Source organism: Bos grunniens, chromosome 12 (genome assembly GCF_055505025.1).
Source record: "Bos grunniens cultivar Pamir isolate PY7600 chromosome 12, Bosgru_T2T1.0, whole genome shotgun sequence".
NCBI lineage: Eukaryota > Metazoa > Chordata > Mammalia > Artiodactyla > Bovidae > Bos > Bos grunniens.
In genome coordinates this window covers 70,630,161-70,654,271 of record NC_141176.1, presented here as the reverse complement: position 1 = coordinate 70,654,271, position 24,111 = coordinate 70,630,161, and the positions used below count along the sequence as shown (strand labels likewise).

At 39.1% G+C, this 24,111-nt stretch overlaps 1 protein-coding gene across 1 annotated transcript in view; it reads right to left on the bottom strand.

Moving 5' to 3' along the window:
* The window catches only part of LOC147361869 (ATP-binding cassette sub-family C member 4-like), a 368,491-nt gene that overhangs the window by 239,976 nt on the left and 104,404 nt on the right, over positions 1–24,111 (bottom strand). Inside the window, exons 4-8 of the mRNA XM_086328626.1 lie at positions 20,770–20,994; positions 7,609–7,698; positions 5,110–5,273; positions 3,814–3,939; positions 2,433–2,682 (exon numbers count right to left, since the gene is read on the bottom strand). Coding sequence (XP_086184752.1) covers positions 2,433–2,682; positions 3,814–3,939; positions 5,110–5,273; positions 7,609–7,698; positions 20,770–20,994 — 855 coding nt within the window. The remainder of the gene's footprint in view (positions 1–2,432; positions 2,683–3,813; positions 3,940–5,109; positions 5,274–7,608; positions 7,699–20,769; positions 20,995–24,111) is intronic.

Here is a 24,111-nt window from a genome sequence, read left to right as displayed (position 1 = left end):
TTTGGACTCCAGATACATTTTAGCATAAAGTCTGATAGTTTTAACCTTCTTTTATCTCATGATGGCTGGCAAGACTTTCAGACTAAGTTTGTTAATCAAGACTGAGTGTTCCTATTTATCTACAAGACTCAAGAGCCCAGACCAGGAGTCAGGCCAGCAGAGTCTACATGAACACCAGGATGTGTTAGCCACAACTCCTCTCTTTAGAGAGCAGGCCCACTGACAGACACAGAAAACAAAGGGAAGATTCAGATCTATTTCCACTTGATAAGATCCAGCTCCCCTAAGTTGAAACACACTACCACACATACACACCAAAGATCAATGTTCCAGGAATGCTAACCCCAGTCTGCTCCCTCCCTCTGCATTTCTCCAGCTTCTAGTGCAGGTTGAGCCACCCTGGGCCTCTGTAGGCTCCCAGCCATTTCCTGTAATTGTTGTTTCAGTCAATCCAGTATGTATTTGATGCCCATGGTATGTCCAGTATGGTCCAGGCACTACATTAAAGAATCAGACACAGTCTACCAGACACAGTCAGCTGTCACAGGGCTTGGAACACTACCAGGGAGTCAACATCAGCCCACCTGACATGATGCTAGGTGGCGCGGGACTGGCTGTATACATAAACGGAAGCCCTGGATCAGTGTGAATGAAAGTGCTGAGAGAGGCTCGTGGGGCTACTGGAGACTCAACAGTATTTGCTTAAATCAACGAGAGAAGAGAAGGCGACCCAGGGGGCCCAACAGAGTAAGCCAAGACCCCAAAGTGGGGGTGACTGTGGCAGTCACAGAGACAACCTCACCACCTCCCTCCCTCCTCACTTGTCAAAGTGCTGGGAAACAAACAGAATGGCCAATGGAGCTAACAGTTAAAATGTTTAATTTTTCAGGAAGCAGGGAACCTTTGCATATTTTCAGAGTGAGACTAGTTGATGTAAATCACACTTAAGGAGTTACTCCACTTGGCAGAAGGTACAAAGAAGACAATAATGTAACAATGGCTAAGAAACCAGGCTTTGGGTAGAATCCTAGAATGTCATTTACAGGCTATTTGAGGATGGTGTATTGTTTCACCTGATACAGAAAACCGTTTCCTTAGTTGTAAAGCAGGGACACATGCTAATCTCATTCAATTGCTGTCAGGATTAAATGAGAAACCCTGTAAGACTTTGCGTGTACCCAGACCACACAGTGAGCCCTGGCAACAGCGATCAAAGATAGTGGCTGTGTCAAAATCACAGCGCTGTAACAAAATCACAGCAGTACAGCACATGTATGAAGCCTCCATCTGGACACATTACCCTGTCATTGACAATGTGACTATGGCCCAGGAATATTCCTAAGTGTTTTCTTTCAAGATGCAAAAGCTAAGGGGAAAAAAAAAAAAAATTGTTGAACTGAATGGACCATCCCTTAACAGTGTTGCTAGAAGCCCCAGGCAGAAAGAATGACAAAACTCAGGGGACCAGAACTAACCCTGTATGACTGATCTGCTTTGTGAGTAATCATTTTTTTTTATAGTATATAGAAACTTCATCATAAAAAAATACAACTTTTATGATAAGACCCAAAAATAAAATAAAATCGCACCCAAACCTATCTAACTTCACTATAGATCTGTTACTGTCTGTCCATCACTGAGGAGAAGGACAAAAGCAATTAAATATTTTATAAAGCCCAGATATTCAGTCATGCCCAGGCTGGCTCACAGAGCCAGTTTACCTTCATTTTAGACCTACTCATAAACATGCAAGTACTTTAGAGCCTACTGTATGCCAGGCTCTTATTTTGGTGACGTAAATTATTTGCCCTTGGCAATACAGAGACAGAAAAAAAAGGAGACAGTGGATATGGTGGAAATCACAAATCTGAAAGGAAGAAGCCAATTAGAGATAGGATTAAAGAGTAAGGGTAAAGAGGACAAGTCAGATCCAAAAGACATGTTCAGAAATCAACAAGCAAGCCATCTGTGGAGGAAAGAAACCATTTTTAAACAGTGAATTAAGTGAATCTGAGGCCACTCTTCCTGTCCAAGGAGCAGGACCTCTCAGCAAGTGCTTTCCCTCCAGATTCAGAGAGGAATCCACTTCACCCCAAGGCTGGACACAGGTGCTAGTCATTCAAGTTAACACAGGAGATGCAATCTATTTACTTCTTTTGCTTTTAGACATTTTAGTTGCCCTGCAGCCATCACTTGTACATCAAGAACCCTGTGCCACTGCTACTGCTGCTCATAAATAAGCAGTGATCTTACATTATTTGTAATTTATTCTACCAAAGAAGAGAGGGGAGTATGTATGACATTTTGGAACAGCTACCAGTTATGTCCAAAAGCATTAAATCTCACCTAACTGGCACACAGTGACACCAAATAAAAGGAACCATTTTACCTAAAATCTACCTAAAACTTTAAAAAGTTATCTGTCACCAAACCTTGATTCTTCGGACACTGGCGACTGTTTCTGCTATGTTCTCAATGGCTGTGGGGAAGAGGAGGATGCCTGTAAACTGCACAACTTGGTACAGTGTTATGGCCAAAAACACTTGGTTAACTGTGATCGTGTTGCCAAGAAGCACGTAGGTGGTAAAGGTGATGAAAAGGATGAGTTTGCTTGAAACGTCAAAGAATATCAAATTCATTCCATCAAGGTAGGAACGTCTCAGAATCTTGGAAATTTCCTTCCTGTAAAAGAGAGAAGGGAATAGATTTTAAAAGAAGCATCAACATCCAAGCTATGAATTCAAATGCCCTGTGTGAGTGGCCCCTTTCTAGGGAGTGGACACAGATTAAGATGAACCATCCCTCACATCATGGAGACACTATATAGTGCACACTTGGGGCTCTGCCCCGACCCAAGGACCACACACTTCATCATCGCTTCACTCTCCCACCTAAATGGAGGCTTAATATCACACTTTTAAACATTTTGGGTCAATAACACTTGAGTTTGAACATTCATTCAACAAGCATTTGTAATCACAAGTCCTGTGCAGGGTACCTTGAGGATGGCAGAAAGAGAGAACTTGTCCCTTCCAGGAGTTCATGAACTTAGAAAAGAAGATGGGTGGTCCAGTGGTTAAGATTCCATGTTTCTAACGCAGTGGCCATAGATTTGATCCCCAGTCAGGGAACTAAGATTTCACATGTCCACCAAGACATTAGACAGAGGCAGCCAGCATGGCCCCCATGGGAGCACAGAACAGAGATTTGTAACCCAGAGGCAATTCACAAATACATGGACCCTGAGAAGATGAGTGGGAGTCAGTTAGGGCTGGTGGAAGCCAGAGAAGAAGGAAGATGAGAGGGTGTATTCCCAGCAGAGGGAGGGGCCCTTACAAAGGTGCGAAGGTGAGAGGTAACAGGATGCAGCCAGAGAATTATGAATAGCTTGTGCTGGAGTATAAACAGTCATCAGATATTTAAATGAAAGATGGACAAAATTTCTATAAACCTAAAGCAAATTCAAAAGGAATGGTATTTTCATGGCTCTGTTTGGAATAAAAAATACTGATTCATAAAGTTTGGCCCAATACAAATATACCCAATCTCTACAATCTTCCCATTTGTTCTATATTAACATAAATTGTAGTTTTAGTTTAAACGTCATCAACTCAAATACGAACATCTTAGGATCATTGCTTCCTTGAGATTTGGGTATTAATATGTGAAATTTCATTTCTATATAAGAAAGAAGCATATATATTTTTCCTTTAGGAGGATGGTAAATAAAAAAACAGTAATACTTTTAAACCATTCAGTAAAAACAGGAAATAAAAAAGTACAAACTGTGGTTTGACATATACAGAAAGTTACCTTCTCAATCTGGTGATAAGCTCAGCAAATAACTTTTCCCAAGCATACATTTTTATTGTTCTGATGCCAGTTATAACTTCATTCATGGTCCTGAGCCTGGTGTCTGTGAAGGCTGCACTCTTACTCCTAAGGGAACAAACATGAGAGATGAGCCTTAGTGATCACAACAAAAATTTCCTTCCTGACAGCAGCATTGGCACAGTCAGAGACCAGGGATCAAATGATTTCCTACAGCTCCCCTAAGCTGACAACACAGGCAGGTCCTACTCAAAGTACAAACAGAGGAGGACTTCAATTAGGAAGTCAACCATGCAGCCCAATTCAACAAATAACTTGGAGAACTTGCAGTATTGGCTAAGGAAGACCTGAAGTAAGTCAGGTACAATCCACCTGCCCAAGGAAGTTGTGGTCTGGTAGGGAAGGCAGAAGACACCCGAATCTAATTGAGACAATGTGCTATAATAAAATAGGATTAAGGTGCTGGGAATCAGAAAAGATGGGGCTGTGAATACCACTGGGAAAGCAGAGCAAGAAAAGCTTCAGAGACATAGTAGCACTTGAACAGGGCTTCAAAGGATAAGGAACATCTCTCTGTGGTAAAGATAAGAAATGAAATTCCAAGTAGAGAAAAATAATATGCATAAAGTCACCAAAAAAAAGAAAGGAAAAGAGCTCAATGTGCTTCAAACAGTACATCTCTATCACCTGACAATCTGAACAACACACTTCCAATCCCTTGATATATGCTTCGAGTCTAACTCATCACCATTAGACCCTTCATCACTAGACACTCTTTTACCACATAAGCTGCTGGTACTGTGGGGAACAAACAAACTGTGGGGCTTTATAAATTTATGTCTTTATGCCCTTGGACTTCTGATAACTTAATGCAAACAGTGAATTAAAAACAAGACATGAACTTAAATAATTGAAAATGATCCTAAAACAAGCATAGCAAAAATATATGCAGCTTGGATTGGGCCTATAGGATGATTACTATTTAAGAATGTTTAAATAACCTGGACTTAGGTAAATTCTGCTTACAGACACTATACTTATTCAAGTACAATTCCAAGAAGAGCCAGGAAATGGCTTCACCTTTCCCCCTTCAAGATCAGTCTTTGGTTTAAGGATGGGGCCTCCACTAGCTAAGCCTGAAGGGTCTACAAGACGTGCAAAAAAAGAGATCAGAGAAGGTTGTTGTTGTTGTTGTTATTGTTTTAACAAAAGGATAGAGTAGACTGTGGATTCACCAAGTACATATCATCTGTTTTTTTAAACCAGTGTTTCTCTTACCGGAGTGATGAAAACAACTTCCCAGAGAAGCTTTGCAAAAGCATAAAAATAATGAGGAGTGCCATCCCGGCAAGAGATGATATTCCTATTTCCATCCAGAGCAGGATAATCGCTGTGATAGCATTAAGTGGCCCAATCCACAGGATGTGCAAGCGTATCATTACCTTAAAAGAAAAAGACAAAGTCTTCTTAGAACTGTATAAAAGCAAAACCATAAGCACACAATTTAGAAACAATCTGCTCTGAAGGAAGAGACAGGAGCCTAAATAGAAATGATCTCAGTGGGTTTTAAACCTGCTGAAGCAGAAATCGAAGCATCTTCCCCAGATGATGCTGTTCTGGGGCAGCACAAGGCTGGGTTTAGGACATCCAGGGAGAAGCAGACAGGCACACTGGAAGGAAAATGATTTTGTCAACAATGCAGATGGTCTCAGGGAATCCCTAAAGTCTCTGTCCCAAAATTCAGGCGCCTTTTTCCCTGGGGCTCCCTGCAACCCCAGGAAAGTCTACATTATGGTACCTACCACTCTCTCCAGTAATGACTTGTATATTTACCTCCCTGATGGGCTTTGACTTCTCCAGGGCAGAAACTAAGCCTTATTTATCCCTGAAATTGAAGAGGTACCTGATTTCATGTCTGATGAATGAATAACTGAAAGAGAAGTTGTTGTTGTTCATCATCTGAGCCACAGTCAGCTCCCAGTCTTGTTTTTGCTGACTGTATAGAGCTTCTCCATCTTTGGCTGCATAGAATATAATCAATCTGATTTCGGTATTGACCATCTGGTGATGTCCATGTATAGAGTCTTTTCTTGTGTTGTTGAAAGAGGGTATTTGCTATGACCAATGTGTTCTCTTGGCAAAACTCTGTTAGCCTTTGCCCTGCTTCATTTTGTACTCCAAGGCCAAATTTGTCTGTTACTCCAGATAGCTCTTAACTTCCTACTCTTGCATTTCAGTCCCCTATAATGAAGAGGATATCTTTCTGAGTGTTAGTTCTAGAAGTTTTTGTACGTCTTCACAAAACCATTCAGCTTCAGCGTCTTCAGCATTACTGGTCAGGGCATAGACTTGGATTACTGTGATATTGAATGGTTTGCCTTGGAAATGAATGGAGATCATTCTGTCATTTTTGAGATTGTATCCTAGTACTGCATTCAGTTCAGTTCAGTCTCTCAGTCATGTCCAACTCTTTGTGGCCCCATGCGCTGCAGCATGCCAGGCCCCACTGTCCATCATCAACTCCTGGAGATTTCTCACACTCATGTCCATTGAGTCAGTGATGCTATCCAACCATCTCATCCTCTGTTGTCCCCTTCTCCTCCCACCTTCAATCTTTCCAGCATCACAGTCTTTTCAAATGAGTCAGTTCTTCCCATCAGGTAGCCAAAGTATTAGAATTTCAGCATCAGTCCTTCCAATGAATATTCAGGACTGATTTCCTTTAGGATGGACTGGTCGGATCTCCTTGTGGTCCAAGGGACTCTCAAGAGTCTTCTCAATCACCACAGTTCAAAAGCATCAATTCTTTGGCATTCAGCTTTATTTATAGTCCAACTCTCACATCCATACATGACTACTGGAAAAACCATAATCTTGACTAGATGGACCTTTGTTGGCAAAGTAATGCCTCTGCTTTTTAATATGATGTCTAGTTTGGTCATAACTTTTCTTTCAAGGAGCGATCATCTTTTAGTTTCATGGCTGTAGTCACCATCTGCAGTGATTATGGAGCCCAAAAATATATGCCGAGTACATCATGAGAAATGCTGGACTGGATGAAGCACAAGCTTGAATCAAGATTGCCGGGGAAAATATCAATAACCTCACGTATGCAGATGACACCACAATTAAGGAGAAAGTGAAGAAGATCCAAAGAGCCTCTTGATGAAAGTGAAAGAAGATAGTGAAAAAGTTGGCTTAAAACTCAACATTCAGAAAACTAAGATCTTGGCATCTGGTCCCATCACTTCATGGCAAATTGATGTGAAACAGTGGAAACAAGTACTGCATAGTCATAAGGTAAGTGTAAAAAGAAAAAAGAGTGTGGGGTTGACAGCTGAGAGGAAGTTGAGTCTGGCTGGAGAAAACCTACTTGGCATATTCCTCACAGGCTCCCTGTGCAGCAGCACTGAACAGGGCACAGGGGAAATAACAATCCCTGACCATCAAGCCTTCATCATCCAGAGGAGGAGGAAGACAGTTCAGCAACACTGACAGCATGTGCCAAGAAGGGCTACACCAGGAGGACCTTTAGGGACACTAACCGAGCTGGGATAGAACACTGCTGCCTATCTAGTATTAGAAAAACAAAATTCCAATCCACAGGTCAATACATCTTTTTACATGTAAGTTGCACACAGGAGATGAGAGTTGGATAACAACAACCCTTCCTTATCTTAGGTTCTCAACAGAACCCTGGCTGACACCAAACCCTGGCACTTGGCTCCCAAAAAGCTGAACCCAGTGAGAAATGAAGAGGATCCCTTGGTCACTTACCCTGTCAAACCTGTTCACATCGTTAGACATCATGTTGACTATCTGGCCTGTGGTAGTCTTCCCTATGGCTGAGTTACTCAGGCGAAGGGTCTGAAATAAGAGAGGGAGACAGAGAATTGGATTCCCATGTTGATACAAATTCACACTTAAAACATAGCAAACTGGATAACACTTTCTTGGGATCATCCATGGTATCAGGATGAGCAGGATAACCCCTGACAGCAGGGCTCTAGGGACCCGTGTTCATCCTTTATCTCCTCAATGTGGCAGAAGCCCCACCCAGAAGGACAGCAAGGACAGCAAAGGAGTAGGAGGTAGGGGAAAAAAAAATCCACCACCCTGTTTCGCAATTAAATTGGGTCTGCCCAGAGTGTAAAGGATGTAGGTTTAGATTTAGAAGCAAAATAAAGTAAATGTGAGCCTAACTAGATGAAAGTGGAGAAACTGCCTTAAAGCAAGAAATTAGAGGACTTGGACTAGAAATTAGGAGACTTGGAATCAATCACACTGTATGTGAAATCATTTAAGAACTTTGACCTTAGTTTCCTCATTCCAATATGAGCAGAGAATTTCCCTTGTGGTTCAGTGGTTAAGCATCTGCCTGCCAATGCAGGAAACACAGCTTTGATCCCTCATCTGGAAAGATCCCACATGCTGCAGGGCAACTAAGCCTGTGCACCACAATTACTGGGCCTGAGCACCCTACAGCCTGTGTTCTGCAATAAGAGAAGCCATCTCCACAATAAGAGAAACCATCTGCACACTGCAATTAGAGAGCAGCCCTCAACAAGGAAACTAGAGAAAACCCATACAAAGCAACAAAGGCCCAGCACAGACAAAAATAAATACTTATTAAATTCTTTTTTAAAATGTTTTAAAATAATATACAATAAAATGAGCAGAGAATAATGTTCAAAATAATATTCTCATGAGGAATCTGTGGCCTTTAATGCCTGACCTTACAAAAAATAGCCTGTTTTACACAATCCCTTTATTTGGTAAAAAGTTCCAAAATATGCCCTAGAGATCAGGAATCTGAAGTGACCACTGTAAGATGTTTCAGTGGACTACCAACTGGAGCCATGGATCCAAACAAAATGTCAGGATTCATGAAAATTTTTCATTTAGTTCTCAAGTTAAAGAGAAAAATCAGTGATCAAGTAGGAAATATAAAATGATGTAGCCATGATGAAAGAGGGTATGGCAGTTTCTCAAAAAATTAAACATAAGATTAATATATAGCACAACAGTTCCACTACTGGGAATGTACTCAAAAGAACTGAAAGGACAACCTTGAACAGATATTTGTTTACCTATGTTCATAGCAGCACTATTCACAATAGATATAAGATTGAAACAACCCAAACATTTATTAACAGATGAATGAATACACAAAATATTGTACATACCTACCATGAAATATCATTCAGTCTTAAAAAGGAATTTAATTCTGACACCTGATACAACATGGATAAACCTTGAAAACATTATGCTAGGTGACATAATCCAGACATCATATGCTTTCACTTATATGAGGCACCTGGAGTAGTGAAATTCATTAAGAGAAGTAGAATGGTGATGGTGGTGAAGGGATGGGAGTAGAAACAGTGTTTAATGGGTGCCAATTTGGGAAGATGAAAAAGTTCTGGAGATGCATAATGATGATAACTCCACAACAATATGAATGTACCTGATGTCATTAAATGGTGCACTTAAAAAGAGTTAAAACTGTAAATTTTGTTGTGTATATTTTGTTGCAACTTTTAAAAAAATCAATGATCAAAAGCCAAAAGGTATTTTACCACAGTTGTGGAAAGGTAATTAAAAGACAAGTCATTTTCTATATATCATACATGCCACAAATCACTCAACAATACAAACTATGACTATAAGCTTATCGGCCATCCCATTTCTAACACTCAATCTGATTTCTTTCCAGGACTAGAGATGAGCAAGTAGGGCCTCAGCATAAACCAGGAACATTCAGATGGGCCTTTTAGAGCCGTTCTGCAGCACCAGCTTTTGCCCTAAAGAGTCAGCCCACCTGTAACCTACAAAAAAGAAACATCTTATTTCTTCACCTCAGCAGGATTCTAGATGCATGAAAGTGCATGAGGAAACTGTCTCTCCTGTGTCTGGAGGGGCTTCCCTAGTAGCTCAGCTGGTAAAGAATCCACCTGCAATGCAGGAGACTCCAGTTCAATTCCTAGGTCAGGAAGATTTCCTGGAGAAGGGATAGGCTATCCACTGCAGTATCCTTGGGCTTCCCTGGTGGTTCAGCTGGTAAAGAATCTGCCTGCAATGTGGGGAGACCTGGGTTAAATCCCTGGGTTAGAAAGATCCCCTGCAGGAGGGAACAGCTGCCCACTCCAGTATTCTGGCCTGGAGAACTCCATGGATTGTATAGTCCATGGGGTCGCAAAGAGTTAGACACAATTGAGTGATGTTTCTTAAAATCCACGTTACCTCTGTGGTTTTACCTCAGCAATTCCTAACTTTGTAAAAAGACAATTCTTTTAAATACAAAGACTCTAAATTGGAAAGGAAGAAGTCAAACTGTCACTACTTGTAGATGACATGATACTATACATTAGATCAGATCAGGTCAGTCGCTCAGTCGTGTCCGACTCTTTGTGACCCCATGAATCGCAGCATGCCAGGCCTCCCTGTCCATCACCAACTCCTGGAGTTCACTGAGACTCACGTCCATCGAGTCAGTGATGCCATCCAGCCATCTCATCCTCTGTTGTCCCTTTCTCCTCTTGCCCGCAATCCCTCCCAGCATACATAGGAAATCCTAAAGACACTACCAGAAAACCATTAGAGTTCATCAATGAATTCGGTAAAGTTTCAGGATACAAAATTAATATACAAAAATGTGCTGCATTTCTATACATTATTAAGAAAGTATCAGAAAGGGAAATTAAGGAAACAATCCCGTTTACCATTGCATCAAAAAGACTAAAATGCCTAGGAATAAACCTACCTAAGGAGGCAAAAGATCTGTACCCCCAAAACTATAAGACACTGATGAAAGAAATTGAAGATGACAAAACAGATGGAAAGATATACCATGTTCTTGGATTGGAAACATTAGTATTGTCAAAATAACCGTACAACCCAAGGCAATCTACAGATTCAATGCAACACCTATCAAATTACCAATGGCATTTTTCACAGAACTAGAACAAAAAAATATAAAATTTGTATGGAAAAACAAATGACACAAATAGTCAAAAAAAAAAAAAAAGAAGAAGAAGAACAAAGCTGGAGGAATCACACTCCTTGACTTTGACCATAGTACAAAGCTACAGTAATCAAAATAATAGTATGAAAGTGAAGTGAAGGTCACTCAGCTGCGTCCAACTCTTTGTGACCCCATTGACTATACAGTCTATGGAATTCTCTAGGCCAGAATACTAGAGTGGGTGGCCTTTCTCTTCTCCAGGGGATCTTCCCAACTCAGGGATCAAACCCAGGTCTCCCACATTGCAGGCGATTCTTTACCAGCTGAGCCACAAGGGAAGTCCAAGGGAAGAGAGTAGATACTGGCACAAAAACAGACACATAGATCAATGGAACAGTATAGACAGCCCAGAAATAAACCCATACACTTAGGGTCAACTAATTTAAGACAAAGGAGGCAAGAATACACAATGGAGAAAGCACAGTCTCTTCAATAACTGGTGCTGAAAAAATGCACAGTTCAGTTTAGTCACTCACTCATGTCCAACTCTTTGTGACCCCATGGACTGAAGCACACCAGTCTTCCTAGCCCATCACCAACTCTCAGAGCTTGCTTAAATTCATGTCCATCAAGTCAGTGATGTCATCCAACCATCTCATCCTCTGTTGTCTCTTTCTCTTCCTGCCTTCGAACTTCACCAGTATCAGGGTCTTTTCCAATGAATCAGTTCTTCACATCAGGTGGCCAAAGTTTTGGAGCTTAAACTTCAGCATCAGTCCTCCCAGTGAATATTCAGGACTGATTTTCTTTAGGATTGACTGGTTTGATGTCCTTGCTATCCAAAGGAATCTCAACAGTCTTCTCCAACACAATAGTTCAAAAGCACCAATACTTTGGCACTCAGCTTTCTTTAAGGTTCAACTATCATATCCATACATGACTGCTGGAAAAACCACAGTTGACTAGATGGACCTTTGTCAGTAAAGTACTGTCTCTGCTTTTTAATATGCTGTCTAGATTGGTCATAGCTTTTCTCCCAAGAAGTAGGCATCTTTTGATTTCATGGCTGCAGTCCCTGTCTGCAGTGATTTTGGAGCCCAAGAAAATGAAGTCTGTCACTGTTTCCATTGTTTCCCCATCTATTTGCCAAGAAATTATGTGACCAAATGCCATGATCTTCGTGTTTTGTTTTTTTTTTAAGTTTTATTCCAGCTTTTACACTTTTCTTTCACTTTCATCAAGAGGCTCTTTAGTTTCTCTTTGATTTCTGCCATAAGGGTGGTGGCATATGCATATCTGAGGTTATTGATACTTCTCCCTGCAATCTTGGTTACAGCTTGTGCTTCATTCAGCCCAACATTTCGCATGATGTACTCTGCATATGAGTTAAATTAGCAGGGTGACAATATACAGCCTTGATGCACTCTTTCCCCAATTTGGAACCATTCCATTGTTCCATGTCTGGTTCTAACTGTTGCTTCTTGACGTGCATACAGGTTTCTCAGGAGGCAGGTAAGGTGGTCTGGTATTCCCATCTCTTCAAGAATTTTCCAGAGTTTGTTATGACCCACAACAAGCAAAGTAAAAGGCTTGAGTGTAGTCAATGAAGCAGAAGTAAATGTTTTTCTGGATTCTCTTGCTATTTCTATGATCCAACGGATATTGGCAATTTGATCTCTGGTTCCTCTGCCTTTTCTAAATCTGGCTTGTACATCTGAAGTTCTCGGTTCGTGTACTGATGAAGCCTAGCTTGGAGAATTTTGAACATTACTTTGGTTGCATGTGAAATGAGTGCAATTGCTCAGTAGTTGGAACATTCCTTGGCATTGCCTTTCTTTGGGATTGGAATGAAAACTGAGTTTTCCCATCCTATGTTCACTTCTGAGTTTTTCAAATTTGCTGGCATATTGAGTGCAGCACTTTCACAGCATCATCTTTTAGGATTTGAAATAGCTCAAATGGAATTCCATCACCTCCACTAGCTTTGTTCATAGTGATGCTTCCTAAGGCCCACTTGACTTCACACTCCAGGATATCTGGCTCTAGATGAGTGATCACACCATTATGATTATCTGGGTCATTAAGATCTTTTTTGAATAGTTCTTCTGTGTATTCTTGCCACCTCTTCTTAATATCTTATGCTTCTGTTAGGTCCATATTATTTCTGTCCTTTATTGAGCCCATCTTTGCATGAAATATTCCCTTGGTATCTCTAATTTTCTTGAAGGGATCTCTCTTTTCCATTCTATTGTTTTCCTCTATTTTTTTTTTTTTTTTTTGCATTGATCACTAAAGAAGGCTTTCTCATCTCTCCTTGCTATTCTTTGTAACTCTGCATTCAAATGGGTATATCTTTCCTTTTCTCCTTTGCCTTTCACTTCTCTTCTTTTCTCAGCTATTTGAAAGCTCTCCTCAGACAATCATTTTGCCTTTTTGCATTTCTTCTTCTTGGAGATGGTTTTTATCACTTCCTTCTGTACAATGTTATGAACCTCCATCCATAGTTCTTCAGGCACTGTATCTATCAGATCTAATGCCTTCAATCTATTTGCCACATCTACTACATAATCATAAGGGATTTGATTTAGGTCATACCTGAATGGCACAGTGGTTTTCCCTACTTTCTTCAATTTAATCCTGAATTTGGCAATCAGGAGTTCATGAACTCAGTCACAGTTAGCTCCCAGTCTTGTTTATGCTGACTGTACAGAGCTTATTCATCTTCTGTTGCCAAGAATATAATCAATCTCATTTTGGTATTGACCATCTGGTGATGTCCTTGTGTAGTTGTCTGTTGTGTTGTTGGAAGAGGGTGTTTGCTATAACCACTGCATTCTCTTGGCAAAATGCTGTTAGCCTTTGCCCTGCTTCATTTTGTACTCTAAGGCCAAGTTTGCCTGTTATTACAGGTATCTTTTGACTTCCTACTTTTGCATTCCAGTCCCCTATAATGAAGAGGACATCTTTTTTTGGCTGTTAGTTCTGGAAGTTCTTGTTAGTCTTCATAGAACCATTCAACTCTAGCTTCTTCAGCATTACTGGTTGGGGCATAGACTTAGATTACTCTGATATTCAATGATTTGCCTTGGAAACAAACAGAAATCATTCTGTCATTTTTGAGACTGGATCCAAGTACTGCATTTCAGACTCTTTTGTTGACTATGAGGGCTACTCCATTTCTTCTAAGGAATTCATGTCCACAGTAGTAGATATAATGGTCATCTGAATTAAATTCACACATTCCAGCTCATTTTATTTCACTGATTCCTAAAATGTTGATGTTTACTCTTGCCATAACCTATTCGACTACTTCCAATTTACCACGATTCATAGATGGAACATTCCAGGTTCCTATGCAATATTGTTCTTTACAGCATCAGGATTTACTTCTATTACCAGTCACACGCACAACTAGGTGTCATTTTCATTTTGGCTCAGCCTCTTCATTCCTTCTGGAGCTATTTCTCCACTCTTCTCCAGTATCATATTGAGCACCTACCGACCTAGGGAGCTCATCTTTCAGTGTCCTATCATTTTGCCTTTTCATACTCTTCATGGAGTCCTCAAGGCAAGAATGCTGAAGTGATTTTTCCATTTCCTTCTCCAGTGGACCACATTTTGTCAGAACTCTCCACTATGACCCATCCATTTTGGGTGGCCCTACACGGCATGGCTCATAGTTTCACTGAGTTAGACAAGGCTGTGATTCAAGTGATCAGTTTGGCTATTTTTAAATGTAGCTTGCTTCTTGGAAGAAAAGCTATGACAAACCTAGACAGCATATTAAAAAGCAGACACATTACTTTACCAACAAAGGTCTGGGAAAACTGGACAGCTACATTTAAAAGGATGAAATTAAACCATTCTCTAATACCATATACAAAAATATACTCAAAATGTATTAAAGACCTAAATGTAAGACCAGATACTATAAAACTCCTAGAGGGAAACATGGGCAGAACGCTCTTTGACAAAAACCAATGCAATGTATTTTGGGGTTCTCTCAAAGTAAAAGAAATGAAAGCAAAAACAAATAGAAAAGAACTAAACTTAAAAACTTTTGCATGGAGAAGGGAATCATCAACCAAATGAAAAGAAAAGATACTGAATCATAGGAAATATTTGTAAATGATATGACCTATATGGGATTAATATCCTATGTATACAAGCAATTTATATAACACAACATCATAAAAACAAACAACCCTATTAAAAATGGACATAAAGAATTAAATGGACATTTTTCCAATGAGGAAATTTGAATCGAAACCACAATGAGATATCACCTCACACCTGTCAGAATGACTTTAATCAAAAAGAACATGAATAACAAATTCTGGTAAGGATGTGGAGGAAAGGTAACACTCATACACTATTGGTGGAAATGTATATTGGACAACCACTGTGAACAACTGTATGAAGGCTTGTCAAAGAACTAAAAAGAGAACTACCACATGACCCAGCAATTCAACTTCCTGTGATATATCCAAAAAAAAAACCACAAAAACACTACTTCAAAAAAGATACATGTACCACAATGTTCATATAAGCATTATTTACAGTTCTCAGGATATGCAAGCAACCTAAGCATCCATACACAGACATCCAATCACTGCAGATAGTAATTGCAGCCATGAAACTAAAAGAAACATGATCCTTGGAAGAAAAGCTATGACCAACCTAGACAGCATATTAAAAAGCAGAGACATCACTTTGCCAACAAAGGTCCTTCTAGTCAAGGCTATAGGTTTTCCAGTAGTCATGTATGGATGTGAAAGTTGGACTATAAAGAAAGCTGAGCACCAAAGAATTGATGCTTTTGAACTGTGGTGTTGGAGAAGACCTTTAAGAGTCCCTTGGACATTAAGGAGATCAAACCAGTTAATCCCAAAGGAAATCAATCCTAAATATTCATTAGAAGGAATGATGCTGAAGCTGAAACTCCAATTCTCTGGCCACCTGATGCCAAGAACTGACTCGCTGAAAAAGACCCTGATGCTGGGAAAGATGGGAGGCGGGAGGAGAAGGGGATGATAGAGGATGAGATGGTTGTATGGCATCACCAACTCAATGGACATGAGTTTGAGCAAGCTCCAGAAGTTGGTGATGGACAGGGAAGCCTGGAGTGCTGCAATCCATGGTGTCACAAAGAGTCAGACATGACTGAGTGACTGAACTGAATGGAACTGATGCTAAATGAAACAAGTCAGAGAGAGAGAGAGATAAATACTGTATGATATTGTCTATAAGTGGAGCCTAAAAATACAATAAACTAGTGAATAAAACAAAAGAGAAATAGGCTCACAGATACAGAGAACAAACTAGTGGTTACCAGTGAAGTGGGGGAGCCATATAGTGATGGGGGAGTGGGAGGTACAAACTATTGGGAGTAAGGTAGCCTACAATGATATATAGTACAACACAGGGAATGCAGCCAATATCTTATAATAACTCTAAATGGAGTGTAATCTTTAAATATCATATAAAATTTTCTAAAAAATGGAAAAGGAAACAATTCCTTAAGGCTAATCAAGTAGGCAAATTAATGCCTTTGGAAAATGTTTACTTTCATGTAAGAAACATGCCCCCCTGGAGACGGGCATGGCAACCCATTCCAGTATTCTTGCCTGGAGAATTTCATAGACAGAGGAGCCTGGCAGGTTACAGTCCATGGAGTCACAAAGAGTTGGACATGACTGAGCAACTAAGACTGTCACTTTCACTTTCAAGCAGCATGCCAGGAAGGGTCCAATTTCTCAAAGGCAACATTCCAAAGAACTAGTGGGTAGAGAAAGGAAACCAGTTGGACAATGGCTTACATGTGGAACAAAGAGTAAACTTTGAGTAAAACATCACCTCACAACTAATATAAGAGTTTCATAGTGTACTTCTGGTGAAATTTCCTATTTATTTATTTATAGGAGTTAAACATGATCTGCAAAGACAAACTTCTAGACAATTTGTAGGGAAACCTGAGTATTCATCTTCTAAATAGAAGGAGGTGCAACAGAATAACAAACATGATGATTGAGGACAAGGAAGATGCTTGACTGGAGTGTATGGGCATCGTTGCATTTCCACATCAACTAGGAACAAATTAGCTTATGTTCTACAGTCTATGACTGACAGTGACATGCCAGACCCCCAGTTTCACACTTGTTGTTGTTCTTCAATTGCTCAGTAATGTCAGACTCTTTGCAACCCCATGGACTGCAGCACATCAGGCTGTCCTATCCATCAACAATTCCCGGAGCTTGTTCATCCTCATGTCCATGGAGTTGGTGATGCCATTTAACCATCTCATCTTCTGTCACCCCCTTCTCCTCCTGCCCTCAATCTTTGCCAACAACAGGGTTTTTCCAACAAGTCAGCTCTTCGCATCAGGTAGCCAAAGTGTTGGAGTTTCAGCTTTAGCATCAGTCCTTCCAATGAACATTCAGGATTGATTTCCTTTAGGATTGACTGGTTTGATTTCCTTGCAGTCCAAGGGACTCTCAAGAGTCTTCTCCAACACCACAGTTCAAAAGCATCAATTCTTTGGCGCTCAGCTTTCTTTATGGTCCAACTCTCATATACCTACATGACTACTGGAAAAAAAAAAAAACAACATAGCTTTGACTAGACCTTTGTTGGTAAAGTAATGTCTTTGCTTTTCAATATGCTGTCTAGGTTGGTCATAGCTTTTCTTCCAAGGAGCAAGTGCCTTTTAATTTCAAGGTTGTAATCATCTGTGGTGATTTTGGAGATCCCCACCCAAAAAAATAAATAAATAAATAAAGTCTGAAACTGTTTCCATTGTTTCCCCATCTGTCATGAAGCGATGTGACTGGATGCCATGATCTTTGTTTTTTGAATGCTGAGTTTTAGCCAGCTTTTTTTTTTTTAACTTTACAATATTGTATTGGTTTTGCCATATATCAACATGAATCCACCACAGGTATACACGTGTTCCCCATCCTGAACCCTCTTCCCTCCACGTACCATCACTCTGGGTTGTCCCAGTGCACCAGCCCCAAGCATCCAGTATCGTGCATCGAACCTGGACTGGCGACTCATTTCATATATGACACTATACATGTTTCAATGCCATTCTCCCAAATCATCCCACCCTCTCTCTCTCCCACAGAGTCCAAAAGATTGTTCTATACATCAGTGTCTCTTTTGCTGTCTCGTATATAGGGTTATTGTTACCATCTTCTAAATTCCATATATATGCATTAGTATACTGTATTGGTGTTTTTCTTTCTGGCTTACTTCATTCTGTATAATAGGTTTAGCCAGCTTTTGAACTCTCCTCTTTAACTTTCATCAAGAGGCTCTTTAGTTTCTCTTTGCTTTCTTCCATAAGGGTGGTGTCATCTACATATTTGAGGTTATTGATATTTCTCCCAGAAGTCTTGATTTCAACTTGTGCTTCATTCAGCGTGGCATTTTCCATGATGTGCCCTGCTGCTGCTGCTGCTGCTGCTACTAAGTCGCTTCAGTCATGTCCGACTCTGTGCAACCCCATAGACAGCAGACCACCAGGGTCCTCCGTCCCTGGGATTCTCCAGGCAAGAATACTGGAGTGGTTTGCCATTTCCTTCTCCAATGCACGAAAGTGAAAAGTGAAAGTGAAGTCGCTCAGTCGTGTCTGACTCTTGGCGACCCCATAGGCAGCAGCCTACCAGGCTCCTCCACCCATGGGATTTTCCAGGCAAGAGTACTGGAGTGGGGTGCCATTGCCTTCTCTGGATGTATTCTAAATAGAAGTTAAATAACAAGGGTGACAATATACAGCCTTGACGTACTCCTTTACCAATTTGGAATCAGCCCATTGTTCCATGTCCAGTTCTAACTGTGGCTTCTTGACCTGCATACAGGTTTCTCAGGAGGCAGGTATGGTGTTCTGGTATTCCCATCACTTTAAGAACTTTCCAGAGTTTGTTGTGATCCACAAAGTAAACGGCTTTAGTGTAGTCAATGAAGCTGAAGTAGATGTTTTCTGGAATTCTCTTGCATTTTCTATGATTCAACGTATGTTGGCAATTTGATCTCTGGTTCCTCTGCCTTTGCTAACTCTAGCTTGAAAATCTGGAAGTTTTTGGTTCATGTACTGTTGAAGCCTAGGTTGGAGAGTTTTGTGCATTACTTTGCTAGCATGTGAAATGAGTGCAATTGTGCAATAGTTTGAACATTATTTGGCATTGCCTTTCTTTGGGATTGGTATGAAAACTGACCTTTTCCAGTGCTATGGCCACAGCTGAGTTTTCCAAATTTGCTGGCATACAGAGTGCAGAATTTTAGCAGCAGTATCTTTTAGGATTTGAAACAGCTCAGCTGGAAAAAAGTGGTCCACTGGAGAAGGAAATGCAAACCATTTCAGCATTCTTTCCTTGAGAATCCCATGAACAGTATGAAAAGGCAAAACGATTTGACACTAAAAAATGAACTCCCCAGGTCAGTGGATGCCCAACATGCTACTGGAGAAGAGCGAAGAAATAGCTCCAGAAGGAATGAAGAGGCTGAGCCAAAGTGAAAACAGAGCCCCATTGTGGATGTGTCTAGTGGTGAAAGGAAAGTCCAATGCTGTAAAAAGCAATATTACATAAGAACCTAGAATGTTAGGTCCATGAATCAGGTTCACATAGCCCAAAGATTAACAAGACTCTGCTCAAAAAAGGCTGAGGAAAGATATCTTTAATTTGCTAAGAAAAGTATTCCTAAAAAATAGAAGTTTCAGATAAGTAGCAACCAAGTAAAAGAAGTGCTTGTTTTCATTTAAATTGCTTGGTTTTATCTTTCAATGAGGATTTTGTTTATTTTTAATGAAATATATATATATATATATATATATATATATAAATGTGCACAACAAGATGTTTGACATAAATGTACACTGGGAAATGATTACTATAGTTAAAACAGTTAACATATCCATTGCCTCATGTACTTATCTTTTTTTGTGTGCAGTGAAAACACTTATAATCTCTCTCTCAGAATATTTCAAATATACAACATGGTTAAATAAGGATTTTTTTTTTTTAATGAAACAGCCCAGGACAAAGAGATATCTAAGATCTCATTTATCAAGAGCTTTCCAGCACATGACACTGATGTATCTGTGGCAGTTCATTTGTAAAGACATTGAAATACTTAACTCCTTTTATACTAGATAAGACTAGAGTAAAACATAGAATAATTTTACAGCATTTCTCAATACAAAAACACTAGAAACATCAAACCAGATTTTATTAAAGCTGCTATAATGCATACTAAAAAAAAAGCAAATATTGTATTAAGAAAATAACTTCAATGAATAGCAACATAAATGCCCTCTAAAATTGCTAAAAACAAATTAAAATTTCAAGTTTTCTCCCAAACAGCCATTTTCTTTAATATTATCAAAAACAATCAGAACTACAGAAGATCATGAGTGAGTCTAATTTGGCACAGATTTCACTTATATTTTTATTTAGTAAGCACAATTATATTAAACATGACTAGATGCATCATGTAAAATATAATCATTTATTTTATTAAAAACATATTTTTCTCCTAAATTTAATGCTATAGATACAATCACTAAAGTCACTTTTAAATACAACTTTGATGTAAATGAAGGTTTAAATGAAAAACAACAAAATTTCCATGAATACCACAATAAGATTTAGGCAAGAAAACATTGAAAATCAGTTTGATAATTTTGATACCTATTTTTTAATTAGTTTCAATATAAGTTTAATGGGTATTATGCACCAGCCTATGCATAAAGTTATCAAAGGCAGCCCTGGTCTGATCTCCAAACAAAACTTTTCATTATATATTGGTAAAGTTTGCTCAAACAACAACAAAATGGCTTGAAACAAATATCGAGTATCTCTGGCAAGGAGTAAATGACACCAGTTACAAAATTTTTAATCTACAGAGAACTTTCCCCAAATGTTTCTGATTCTCCAGAGGAGGTACAAACTTTTGTACCAAATGACACTTACCTTGCAGTAAATCATATGGCACATGGCTACTCTTAATCTCATTCCTATACGCTGAACGTAATAGAAGCAAAAGTGCACCAGAATTGACCAAATGAAAAGGCAGAGATTCAGTACAGCAGTGTAGCCATAGGTTTTGAACAAAACCCCAGAATCAGAGGGATCAAACTTTTGAAAATGAGTAAGTAAATCCTCAAAATATCTCGGTAATAGTACTCTGAAGGTTTCCTAAAAGGAAAGGAAAAGAAACCTTAATTAGAAATACAAGCCATATCAGTTTTTCTTATCACAAGCTTCACTTTTTTTAATTTAATTTTTTCTGTGGTTCAGTTGCTAAGTCATGTCCATTGCTTTGTAACCCCATGGACTGCAGCATGTCAGGCTTTCCTGCCCTTAACTATCTCTCAGAGTTTGCTCAAACTCATGTCCATTGAGTCAGTGATGCCATTTAACTATCTCATCCTCTGTCGCCCCCTTCTCCTTGTGCCCTCAATCTTTCCTAGCACCAAGGTCTTTTCCAGTGAGTTGACTCTTTGCATCAGGTGGCCAAAGAATTGGAGCTTCAGCTTCAGCATCAGTCCTTCCAATAAATATTCAGGATTGATTTCCTTTAGGATTGACTGCTTTGATCTCCTTGAAGTCAAAGGGACTCTTTAGAGTCTTCTCCAGCACCACAGTTTGAAAGCATTAATTCTTCAGTGCTAAACCTTCTTTATGGTCCAACTCTCACATCTATACATGACTACTGGAAAAACCAAAGCTTTGACTATGTGGACCTTTACTGGCACAGTAAAGTATAGTTAATTTCCAATGCTATGTTAGTTTCAGGTGTACAGCAAAGTGATTCAGTTATACATATACATATATCTATTCTTTTTCAGATTCTTTTCCCATATAGGCTATCACAGATTATTGAGTAGAGGTCCCTGTGCTACACAGTGCTGTCTGCTCACTGTGTGATGCTTTGCAACCTTATGGACTGTAGCCTGCCAGGCTCCACTGTCCATGGGATTCTCCAGGCAAGAATACTAGAGTGGGTTGCCACTTCCCCTCTAGGGGATCTTCCTGACCCAGGGATCAAAACCACATCTCCTGCATCTCCTGCATTAGCAGGTGGATACTTCACTACTAAACCACGAGGGAAGCCCCATGCTACACAGTAGGCCCTTGTTAACTATTAGTATCAATTTCATATATAGTAGTGTGTATATATTCACTTCAAAGTCCTAATTTATTCTTCCCCATGCCTTTCCCCTTTGAAAACCGTGCTTGAAGTCTGTTTGGAACAACGTTCATTTGTATCATTTTTTTAGATTCCACATATAATTGATACCATATGATATTTGTCCTTCTCTATCTGACTTACTTCACTCAGTGTTATAATCTCTAAGCCCAACCGTGTGGTTGCAAATGGTATTATTTCATTCTTTTTGGTGACTGAATAATATTTCATTGTATATACATACCACATCTTCTTTATCCATTTCTCTGTCAATAGACTTTTATATTGCTTCCAGACTATTGTAAATAGTGAAGCAATGAACACTGAGGTGCATGTCTCTTTTCAAATTAAGGTTTCCTCCAGATACATGCCCAGTAGAGGGATTGCTGGATCATGTGGTAGTTCTATTTTTTTAGTTTTTTTGAGGAACCTCCAATCTCACCAACAGTGTAGGAGGTTTCCTTTCTCTCCACATCTTCTCCAGCATTTATTATTTGCAGACTTTTTCATGATGGTTATTCTGACTGGTGTCAGGTGACAACTCATAGTTTGATTTGCATTTCTCTAATAATTAACAATGTTAAGCATCTTTTCATGTGCCTTTTGGCCATCTGTATGTTTTCTTTTGACAAGTGTCTATTTAGACCTTCTGCAAATTTTTTGATTGGGTGTATATATATATATATATATATATATATATATATGTATGTATGTATTTTGAGCTGCATAAGCTGTTATATATTTTGAACATCAATCCCTTGTCAATCACTTCATTTGCAAATATTTTCTCCCATTCTGTGGGTTGTCTTTTCATAAAAGGAGAAATCAACATTGGCACAAGAAAGTGGGGTACTTTAGCACTCCACTTACATCAATGGACAAACCATACAGACAGAACAATCAATAAGGAAACAGAGGCCTTAAATGACATATTAGACCATATGGACATAATTGATATTTATATGACATCCTATATGAATGCAGCAGAATACACATTCTCTTCAAGTGCACATGGAACATTGTCCAGGATAGCTAACATGCTGGGCCACAAAGCAACGCTCAATAAATTTAAGAACACTGAAATCATATCAAGCATCTTATCCAACACAACATTATGGATTACAAATCAACTACAAGGGAAAAACTGTTAAAAAAAAAAAAAAAAAAAACAGATATGAAAGCTAAATAATATCTTACTAAGCAACCAATGCATCACTGAAGAAATCAAAAAGGAAACCAAAAAATACCTAGGGACAAATGAAAACAAAATGATCCTAAACCTATGGAATACAGCAAAAGCAGTTCTAAGAGGGCAGTTTATACTAATACAATCTTATCTCAGGAAACAAGAAAATCTCAAATAAACAACCTAATCTTACACCTCAAGCAACTAGAGAAAGAACTAAAAAAAAAAAAAAAATTCAAAGTTAGGAGGAGGGAAAAAATGATAAATATTAGTGCAGAAATGAATTAAATAGAGATAAGGAAAATAATAGAAAAGATCAATGAAACTAAAAGCTGGTTCATCAAAAATATAAGCAAAATTGATAAGCCTTTAACCAGACTTATCAAGCAAAAAAGGAAGAGGGCTCAAATCAACAAAGTTAGAAATGAAAAAGGAGACATTACAATGGACACTAAAGAAATACAAAGAAAGATGAGAGACTACTATAAGCAAATATATGCCAATAAAGTGGACAACCTCGAAGAAATGGACAAGTGTTTAGAAAAATAAAACCTTCCAAGATTGAATTTTGAACCAGGAAAAAGTAGAAAATATGAACAGACTAATCATAAGTACTGAAATTGAAACTGTGAGTAAAAACCTCCCAAAAAACAAAAGTCCAGGACCCGATGGCTTCACAGACAAAGATACCACAAAAAAAAGAAAAGAAAAGAAAAGAAAATTACAAGCCAATCTCACTGATGAACATAGAAACAAAAATCCTCAACAAAATACTAGCAAATCAAATCCAACAACACATTAAAAAGATCACACACCATGATCAAGTGGGATTTATCTCAGGGAGGCAAGGACTCTTCCGTATATGCAAATCAATCAATGTGATATATTATATTAACAAATTGAAGAATAAAAGCCATATGATCATCCCGATAGATGC